The sequence below is a fragment of the Pelecanus crispus genome, chromosome 1 (assembly GCF_030463565.1).
Source record: "Pelecanus crispus isolate bPelCri1 chromosome 1, bPelCri1.pri, whole genome shotgun sequence".
NCBI classification, from domain to species: domain Eukaryota; kingdom Metazoa; phylum Chordata; class Aves; order Pelecaniformes; family Pelecanidae; genus Pelecanus; species Pelecanus crispus.
Window position 1 is genome coordinate 149,554,371 of NC_134643.1, and position 10,478 is coordinate 149,564,848.

The 10,478-nt window shown below is 46.3% G+C and overlaps 2 protein-coding genes across 5 annotated transcripts in view; both read left to right on the plus strand.

The window, feature by feature from the left end:
* ASMTL (acetylserotonin O-methyltransferase like) overlaps positions 1 to 2,724 on the plus strand; it is a 40,668-nt gene extending 37,944 nt beyond the window's left edge. For all 4 annotated transcript variants that reach the window (XM_075705470.1, XM_075705477.1, XM_075705486.1 and 1 more), the window contains one exon: positions 1,766 to 2,724. In XM_075705470.1, the coding sequence (XP_075561585.1) occupies positions 1,766 to 1,980 (215 nt within the window). In that variant the 3' untranslated portion in view covers positions 1,981 to 2,724. The remainder of the gene's footprint in view (positions 1 to 1,765) is intronic.
* Positions 2,725 to 4,758: 2,034 nt separating this feature from the next.
* Positions 4,759 to 10,453, plus strand: SLC25A6 (solute carrier family 25 member 6). Its single transcript, XM_075710963.1, has 4 exons — positions 4,759 to 4,897; positions 6,045 to 6,531; positions 7,301 to 7,441; positions 7,999 to 10,453. Exons 1-4 carry the CDS (start codon positions 4,787 to 4,789, stop codon positions 8,154 to 8,156), a joined length of 897 nt encoding a protein of 298 aa, XP_075567078.1. The 5' UTR covers positions 4,759 to 4,786; the 3' UTR covers positions 8,157 to 10,453.
* The last annotated feature ends 25 nt before the right edge of the window (positions 10,454 to 10,478 follow it).

Consider the following 10,478-nt stretch of genomic DNA (forward strand, 5'->3'; position numbering starts at 1 on the left):
AGCCCAGTCACCTGAGAAATGATAAACTTGTCTTCTCTCATTAATGTCCAAATTGAGTTTTTCAGTTGCTCTGGAGAAAGCTGGTATCTTTTGCCAAGTGGTAGAAGGGATGGATTTAATGGTGTTACACTGAAAAGACTTCCTACGCAGTAGGCATAACTGAGGAAAATTTGGGCCTGTTCACTAATCAAGACATGAAGAATGAGAGGGCGAAGTTTTAAAAGCCAAATGAACTTCCACCAATAAAGCCTGTAGGTTTTGTGTTGCTCCTTGGGAAGTGACGTTCAGCTACGCCTTCTTGAGGATGCTGTCTTTTACCCACATTCTGCCTTAACAGCAGTTTAGAGGAAATGTGATACACAGAAAACAGTGTTTTGAAGTGGAGGATGGGGGGATTTAAGAGTGATAGATGAGTAATAGAAACAAGAACTTCAGCACTTGCTCACTGAATGCTGAGGTAAGAATCCTTGAGGAAGATAGAAAGAGAAGTTTGTAAGAAAGAAGAGACACAGCTTGGTCGGCTGTCCTAGCTCAATCATTTTTATATCAATTTTTGACCTTGTTACAGCTATTAACAGTAATAGTGCCTGGAAAAGTAATGGGACAGAAGCAAAGGGTATTATGTCATCTGAGCTACCCAGCACAAAAGCTTAGGAAGAGCTGTTTAATGGCTAAGCCCCTCTGTGTGAGCTCTTAGTTAAGTTTTGGATGCGTTAGCTGACTCCTGGATAGTGGAAGTATTTAATGTGGGTTTTTGTTTTGTTTTAAAAAAAGTTTTTGGAGGGTTGGCACTTTACTTCCCCCCCCCAATCTTTTGGCTGGAAATTTTGTCCCTGCTAAAGAACAGTTAATCTGGATTAAATGACTTGCTAATTCAGAAAAGACTGTTATGACCATTAATTTTTATCTCCTATAAAGCCATGGCCAAAATTTCTTTATCAAACTATGCTTCCTGAAAGAGTTGAAAGTTAGCTCTGTTTCAGTCCCTCTCAGGAAGAAATTTCAATTACATTACTAAATCTTGTCTTAAGGGTCAGAAAGATATGAATGTTATGCAGCACTTAGTAGTACTGAAATCACTTTAAAATGCTACTATTTTGGTCTGAGTTGGTGGCCTCCTACACCCACTGTGCCAAGAGAAACCACCACATAAGGTGCAAGGCCAAAAGACAATGAGTAAAACAATGCTCATTTTATCAGTAGCCCACTCTTTGTCTTCCGTTTCCCCTCATGAGTCTGAAGACGGAGGAAGAGGCTGTGTGTAAACAGGATCATTTAAGTTCTGCTCGCATCCCTAGGTCAGTCCCACCACAAAGACCTCAGTTCCTACAGAAATAATACACAATGTTGTCATCTTCTCCGCTTCTATAATGCTCGCCATCCACCGTTTTGTCTGCTTGGCACCATCTCAGTAGGAATGTGAAGCAGCAATATATGCCAAGGACATGTAACTACTATTCCTGTCTTACTGTTTTCCATAATCCTCATGCCAAGTCTACAGAAGTCATCCCCTCTTCCCCTGAAAACAGAGATGTGACTTGACTTGTGTTTGATCCCTCCATAGTGTGGAAGGGAATTTCCTGGGTTTTGTGAGAGGAGTGAGTTATACATTTAATAGTGGATTAGACATTTAATATCAGAGCAAATCCATAAATGGTAAATGAAATCACCTGTGTCTTGTAGTTTGCAACCCTATATATGGTAGCAGAAATTCTCTTGCCTGATAATGGATTAGTACTGTTGCATGCATTTGTTTTTAAATTAGGCTGTGGGATTTTGCTGGCTGAAATGGTATTGGATGATGAGAAGAAGAACAGGAGCACAGCTCTGCTGCAGTCTTTGAACATGCTTGTGCAGACAGAGGGAAAGGAGAGAAGTGGCTCTGAATATCAAGGCTTACTGGAACAACATGGATTCACAAATGTCAAAATCAGATTGACAGGAAATTTGTTAGATGTTGTTCTCTGCATTAAGACCTAGAAAAAATGGATTTAGTAAAATCTGGATGTCTGTAGTCATATTTGATGTTTTGTAATTATGCAAATACATTCTCAGTTTCCCATCAATATCATAAACAAGAAATGTTATGTCAGCTTTCCAAAGTTACTTTTAAAAAGGAGGAGAGATTGATTGCATTTATTTTGAACTTGAGTAAAATGATGCCAGAAGATTCTGGCATTGTTTGATGGCAGTGATACTGTGGGTGCACACTACTTGTAGTACCCTCAGAAACAAGTCCCCAACCACAAATGGTGTTGGCAGCCCTACAGCAATATTCACGTTGCTGAGAAATCAGTTTCTTCAGATTTGGTGCAATTAGAATAGCCCAGTTTTTAGATCAGCACACATTGCTTTGTCCCTGTTTCAGGAGGTTAATGCAGGTACCATTTCAGTACTCCATCACCATCCATTTTAATACCATTTTATGTTACACTCTCTACTGTAAACAAAGAACCATTGTTTAATGAAGTCTGAAAACTGCTACTGCAATGGCATAGTCAAGATGGGAAAGAGAACTGGAGCAGCAGCTTCTCAAGTGAGTCAAGACAGACTCTGCTGCCTTCTGTGAGGTTTCTGGAGAAGGCAGTTGTATAAAAGCGCAAGTTTCACCTGTGATTATAACTGGAGATGAAATGTGGGGGCACTACATTGGTTCAAGAACATCCTCCTCCTCCTTTTTAGCCCTACTCAATTTGTGAGCTCTGAGAAAAGTGGATAGCAGAATATGAGATTAGATAAAGAACAGAAAAGAAAAAAAGTGCAGAAACAGAAGGGAAAGTGTGGTGCTAAAGAGAAAAGGATTTCCCCCAGTCAGATGCATCTGAGCTCCCAAGGTGAACGGGACAGGACAACCATTGACTGAACAGTTTCATATCAAAAAAGTTACATACGTTTTACCTTCATTTTTCAAACCGACAACACTTCAAAGTCCCTGAGTATAAATTCTTTTTCAGTCAACAGAAAACTTTATGGGGAGAAAAATCCCAGCCTTGCACACATTGTGTTGTGCTATGAGAGTATTAATGTTCAGTTATGAGCTTTTTTTAAAAGAAAAATACCACACTAAGCTGTGTGTGCCTGCCTGAGAATATGCACCACAGCCTTTCATTAATTATATCTAAAATACGGTCTTGTAACGCTGTATGTGCCTAACCCTGTGTGGGCACAGGAGTCACTTCACTGTATCTGTACTATGATTTAGAATACAAAATAGCACACAACTTTGTATCTTTTGATGTGAAAAAAAAAAAAAGGTGTAGTGACGTATTAAGTACATGGTCTGTCATACTACAGCAGAGGAAAAGGCTGTGCTTGGCACATCCTGTTCTCACAACATGCCCTCCGAGAGACATGCTCTCATTTTGAAATCCTGAAAAGTACATCCATGTGTAAGCAGTGGTTTCAGACACCTCAGCTGCTGCAACTTTGTGGTTCACCAGTCATCTATTAAAAAAAAATGTTTGGCTTTATTTACTTTTGTAGGAAACATCCATTAAAACTGAAAGCAATAACAAAAGGTGCGTGTGAACGAATGCCCTCCAGCTAGAACAACTTCAAGACTTACTTTTAGAAAGAATAGGTGTAATTTCAGACAGAAGTTTGGCCGTGAGGGGTAAAATTTCGCTTTCACCATGCCATAAAACTAGCAGAAATTACTGACGGAGACCAGGCCTGCCTTGGTAGGGGTGGAGGCCCTGCCCCGAGTGCCTCCCCCGGCAACCTGCAGAAGGGATTTTCACAGCATCTGGCTTTGAGCACCCAAACAAGAAGCCGGGACCACCCTTCCCCATCGTCCCTCTAAGAAGCCGTGGTTAAGTTCTTTGGCATTTCATTGCCTTGGATCAGTGCAGTGGCTGACGGCAAAGCCGGGCAACGTGACACTTGGCACTGAGGAGGAGCAGATGGGACCAGAACCCGGAAACGAGGAGATGCCTTCGATCAGCGTCACCCTGGGGGTGGCGAGCACGGAGCAAAACCCGCCGGCGCCCCGACAGCGCCCCAAATCCGCTCCCCTCCTCCTACGCCGGCGGCCGCTGCGGCCCAGGGCCCGGCGCGGAAGGCAGCGCCTCCATCCTACGCCGGCTTCCACCAGTTGCCGCCAAACGGGCCCCCCGGTTCGCTTGGCAGCCCCAGCCTCGTTGGCTGGCCGGGCTCACAAACCCGCACCCCAAATGCGGTGCTGCACCGCCTCGCCCTCCGCCCCGCCTCCGGCCGTGCGGGGCACGCCGCGCCCGCGGGATGAGCCCTGCTAAACTGTGCAGCTGCCCGCGTGCTCTGCCGAGAGCGGCACAAAGGCAGAGAACGCGTCAGAAAGCCGCCGTCGTGGACAAAATCGCGTGATCCGCGGTGATCTTCACATCCTGCCGCGGCCGGGGCGAAGCCGCGCCGGGCCGGGCCGGGCCGTGCGGACGCCGCTGCGGTGGCGGCTCTGCCGCACCGCCCCGCGGGGGCCGGGCTCGGGCGGAGGCGAGGCCTCTCGCCCTTCACGGGTGGCGGAGGGGGCGGCAGGCCCGGGGCTCCCCGGCCGACGCGGCGCTGCGCCACTGGCGCCGCAGGGGCGGGGGGGGAGGCGCGCCCCGCCGCCCGCCGGAACCGCCGTCCTGAGGCGACCTGGCCCCTCCCGCCCTGGGCGCCGAGGCCCCGCCCCCGGGGCGGTGTGGCCAATGGGGCGCCGGGGGCGGGGCCGGCGGCGCCCGGCATTTAGCTCATGCGCGGCGGCGGTCCCGCCTTTTCGGCCTGAGCGGCAGCGGCGTCTCATTCCCAGCGGCTCCGGCGCGGCGCGAACATGGCGGACCAGGCCATCTCCTTCCTCAAGGACTTTCTGGCGGGCGGCGTCGCCGCCGCCATCAGCAAGACCGCGGTGGCGCCCATCGAGCGGGTCAAGCTCTTGCTCCAGGTCAGCGGCGCGGCCGAGCCCGGCGGGAGCGGGGGCAGCCCCTCACCTTCCCCCGCGGGAAGGCGCCCGCCGAGGCTCGCGCGGGCCGGGCCGGGCCGGGGGGAGTGGGGGCGATGAGGGCGGGCGGGCGCGCGCGCTGCCCCCCGCGGAACAAAGGGCGCGCGAGGCGGCGGCGGCGGCTGTCCGGGAGGTCACGTGGGCGGCGGGCGCCCGCGGAGTCGGGGAAGCCGGTTCCGCTATGCGCGGCATTGCGGCGGGGGCGGGCCGCGGCCGGGGGGGGGAGGGGCGAGGGGGCGGCTCCCGGTGTCACTTCCTCCCGTCCCGCGCCTGGCGCCCAGCGCGCAGAGGGCGAGGGGGGCGGGAGGGGAAGGGCGGCAGCGCGCCGCCATCTTGGTGACCTTCACGTGACGGCGCGGCCGGGCAGCCGATTGGCCCGCCGGCGGGGCGGGGCCGGGGCTGCGACCGGCGCGCGGGGCCTCGTGTGACCCCCGCGGGCGGGGCGGGGCGGGGCGGCGCCCCAAGGTGACTCCCCTGACCTTCGCGGCGGTCGCCGGCGGGAGCGGGCCCCGGCCCCGGCCTCCCCCCGCTCCCCCCGCTGGCTGGAATTCCGCCCGCAGGCCGCCTCCGTCCGCACGGGCTCTCGGTGGTCGCAGCCTTCACGCACTTGCCTTGCGCTTGCCTGTCTTCCCCACGGCTGGCCCTTGCTTGTTCGGCAAGTCCCTGGCTCTGAGGAAGCCGGGAAGCAATGCTAAAGCCTCTTTATGCTACCTAGGTTTGTACGAGACCTCCTGTATCTATGGCTCTCTCTTCACAGACCTTCTCTTTTTTCTGTGCATGCGTACAATCTAAGCTTTTAATGCTTGAGAATGAAGTTAATCCGCAAGTTCTTTGGTCTTCATCAAAAGACAAGTAAATGTCACTTCATCTTAGTTTTAAGATTCAGGCTGACCCAGGAGCTTTTGCTTCTTGGAAGTTCGCTGTCACAGCTGGTTTATCATGGTAAACAGAGGCTCACTCTTTGTGTACAACTGCCAACAAGCATTCAAGCTTAACAGCTCTTTGTTTTACAGCATAAGCAGACTAAGCCCAACTGTAGTGCAGGCCTGCCAAGGCATATAGTCAAAATGCATATTTTTTTTATTTGCAGGTACAACATGCGAGTAAACAAATTGCCGCTGATAAGCAGTACAAGGGCATCATTGATTGTGTAGTGCGTATTCCAAAGGAACAAGGAGTGCTGTCTTTCTGGCGAGGAAACTTGGCAAATGTCATCAGATACTTCCCAACTCAAGCTCTTAACTTTGCCTTCAAGGATAAATATAAGCAGGTGTTCTTGGGAGGTGTAGACAAGCACACTCAGTTCTGGAGGTATTTCGCTGGTAACCTGGCTTCTGGTGGTGCAGCTGGAGCCACTTCCCTCTGCTTTGTCTACCCCTTGGATTTTGCAAGAACCCGTTTGGCTGCTGATGTTGGAAAAGCTGGTGCTGACAGAGAATTCACGGGTCTAGGGGACTGTCTAGTCAAAATTACCAAGTCTGATGGTCTGCGTGGCTTGTATCAAGGGTTCAATGTCTCTGTCCAAGGCATCATCATCTATAGAGCTGCCTACTTTGGGATCTATGATACAGCGAAAGGTAAAATTTCAGAGAGGATCTGATAAACCTGTTTTCGGCATTGTATTCTCTCTTCATGTCTGTTCTTGGATGTTACTCTGTGTCTGTCTGTAGTAACTATGATTTATGTGACTGGAGGTGGAAGGGGGTTATCGGTGCCAACATCAGTGACATTTGCAGTGTTCAAGGCAGAACTTGGGCATGTATTGATGGCCGCAGGGTACTTTCAAATATTCCTGGGTTTGTACTTCTCCTTAAAAGGAGTTTTTCCTAATGCCAGCAAAGCATGTTGGTAACAGTATGCAATTACAAGTTCTTTTTTGTTCAGTGTATTACTGTAGTTATATTAAATAAATTCAGGAGTGTCTAGCAGAATGGGATTAAGCGGCGCTTTTAGAAGGCGCTTGTTAAGCTTGACATTTGGGCGTAGAGGCTGTTGATGCTAGCATATAGTTTAATGTAATTCAAAGGGACAATGACTTATTTTAGTGACATTTATTTCTAAAAAGAGTAGGGAATATTCGATCTCTTATGCCAGTCTGAAAAGAATCCTGGTGCCCGAATGTTACCTGTTTTGATTATTGAGAAGAAAATCCTATGAACTTACTTGATTTTTTTTTTCTTTTAATATTGCTTCAGTATGTTTAAATTCAATCAGGTGTCTTGGTGCAACTTCAAAGTATGGCTTTACAGTGTTTCATAATACCTCATTAAGTAAAGTAGGTGTCATGCAGTGAGTGAACTGGAGGAGGAGGTACAAGGTAAAAAGCTAATTACTTTTTTATCGCAGGCATGCTCCCGGATCCCAGAAATACTCATATTGTTATCAGTTGGATGATTGCCCAGACGGTGACTGCTGTGGCTGGCGTGGTCTCCTATCCTTTTGATACAGTGCGACGTAGGATGATGATGCAGTCAGGACGCAAAGGAGGTAGGCTGTTAACTTGTGCAGTTGTTGAAGCAGCATTAAGAAAATCATAGAATCATAGAATCGTTTGGGTTGGAAAAGACCTTTAAGATCATCCAGTCCAACCATTAACCTACACAACCAAATGGAGTGCTTTTTTCCTCATAGTCATCCCTCAGCACTTAAGAGTTCAGTTATGTTACATTTAAATGATATGGGGAAATGCAGTAGTGTCATAACTTGCAGCATTTGTCAGGAATTATGCTGAGGACTTTTCTTTATAGAATATGAAATGAGCAAATGGGACTGCCTGTTTGCAATGACAGATTAAATGAAAGCAATTAGGACACAGTACAATTGCCAAAAAGAACGCTTAACATTTTTATTTTGTGACTTAGCTTTTAATAACTAGGCAAGCAGATAGGAGGCTTTTCTATTGCCTGAGCTAGTATTGTGTTACTGTCTTGAAATGTGGTTTGGGACATCGCAAAGTAGCTAGAGAAGCGAAACAGGGCAGTTGGTAAAAACATCTTGGATACAATTATAGGAGTTAAAAATGATTCTTTGCTCTTTTTCTACAGCTGATATCATGTACTCTGGAACAATTGACTGCTGGCGGAAGATTGCAAGGGATGAGGGAGGAAAGGCCTTCTTCAAGGGTGCATGGTCTAATGTTCTCAGAGGCATGGGGGGTGCTTTTGTGCTTGTGCTGTACGACGAATTCAAGAAAATCATTTAAGCAGCCTAACTAGAGTTGGAAATCAAGTTGAGCAGATCATGTAGAATAACTACCATTATGGACCATTGACCTTCAAGAAATTCCTGTGAGTCTTATTTATCGGAGCCAGATGATGTTTGTAGATGGGGCTAGAAACTGACATAGAGGACTGATCCATTTCTCAGTAATGTGCATGAAGACACTGAACCTGGCAATTCAGTGTGGTGATTTTTTTCTTTTCCAGCAATGAGGAATAAGTGGTGTTGGTTCTGGGTCCAATTTAGGCAGAAAAAACTGTTCGCCTGTGGATCAGTCCCCGGTTTCAAGTCCTATCTTCTAGGACCATAAAATTGTATTTGAAAGTACTTGCTAACAAATCATGTTCTTTTCCATTTGTACTGAAGCACTATGTACCATTTTGCACAGCTGAACATCTAGCAATTTTGTTCTTAAATTGGGGCATTCTGCTGTAAAACAATAAACATACTTACTCTGTCTGTGTTGAAATTATTACATAAAAGCTTTGGGAAAGCCTCTTTTGTTTGAAAACTTGTTTCAGATAATGGTTCCTCTGATACATTTACACTGCACTCTGTAACAGAATAAGCTTGATTTTTTTTTTAAGAAATAATTGAATGTGAGAACTTTGTGGGGGAAGCATGGGCTAAACTAATAGAAACCACTCCCATTCTTTGTGCCTGATAGTGTATGATGGGCTGCTGCAAGTGGCTTTTTGCATGATTCTTAAAAAATGATTTGCAACTTTTTGTACAATAACAAATGGGTTTTTTTCTGTTGTAGCGCTAGGAGAACCCAGAGTCCCAAGGACAGTGAAAAAGTAACCCTCTTGCCCTTGGTAAAGCAGCTTAAAATGAATTTTTTTTTTCAAAATGAATGAAAGCAACATGGCATTCATGCAAAAACCCAGGAGCCTAGTAAATGCCTTCAACTTCTGAGTAACCTATGTATTGTATTGTTGCTGCTATTTGGAAATGCTGATTGTGCCATTCAGGGTATTGTTTGGCCTAATCTGTAGCAGTGGTCCATACCTCTGTGGAAAGTGAATTTAATCTGAAATGAGGCTCATTCTAAGAGGTGAAGTTGATGGGGTGTGTGGGAGGGAATATGTATACTTCAGTGTAGCTGTAAAATATAGATCAAGGTAGGTCAGCCTTCAATATTAACTGATTGATGTGTAGTTCTGGGGATTGTTGGAAGACCAAAATTAGATAGAATAATTTCTCATACTGCTATTGACATAATGTAATACCTATGTGCCATTCTTCCTATGTATATAATCTTAGTTTTGTACTTTGTAATCTGCAAAGACATGGTAGGGGGACCAGTAAAGGAAAACAAGATGTTCATCTTCCAATCATGTTTTTAAGAGTTCTCCCTATATCTTGAGAAGGAGACAGTGTGTCATTGTATGAGTCATTGAAGGCTGACTGAGCTGTCTTGAGTTCTTTTGTGTGCCTTCTGAGGTTGCTGTTCAAGATGAAGTATTTAAATTAACTAAATTAATTTGCTTTGGCTGATTATTACCTTCCTCTCAAACATAATTTACCTTTTTCCTTTCACTGTGCAGCAGCACTGCTTTCAACATCTGTATGTGAATGTAAGTATGTTACACAGCTACTTTGTACACAGACTAATAGCAAACTTTGTGTACCTATTGCAAGTGTTTTTATCCTGTTCGGTAATGGTAGCTCTCATGGTGTGGGCAGGTCATTCGGTGTTGGCCTTGCCAATCAACCTGCTGTTTCAGTTGTAATTATATTGATTTCGGGGGACAGGGGGAGAGTTTTTGTTTATATAAATACATTGCTTAGGTTTATTTTCTGTATTAGTGGCTTGAAAGTAGAGATAATGATAGAATACCTCCCGTAACCTCACTGTGAGTGTGTGGTGGCCCCAGCTTCGTGAGGAAGAACCAAACATGACAATTATTTGAGCAATCCCTGAAAGGGGGAGGGGATGTTTCACCCCACCTCATCCCTCCCCTCCAGAACTAGGTTTTAACCAGAAGACATAGGAAAAGGAATCAATGGAAGTGTGGGGTTATTTAAGTGGAACTGCATTTTACCTGTGCTGTGCGTTCAGCATGTACTACTTGGTGTTCATTTTTTTAGTATATAGCTTCCCTTAGTTGTGCAGCAGCAATTTTCAGTGTGTGATTACGCAGTGTGGGAACACAAGAGGCAAACAATAAATGAGACTTTTAAAAAAAGCATTTGTTTTCTGCCTTATTGAAACATTTGATGAAATGTATGTATTTTGAAAAATATTTTTAACAGGACAATATCTGGAATTCATAAGACTGGCATCTAAAGCCTATATTAT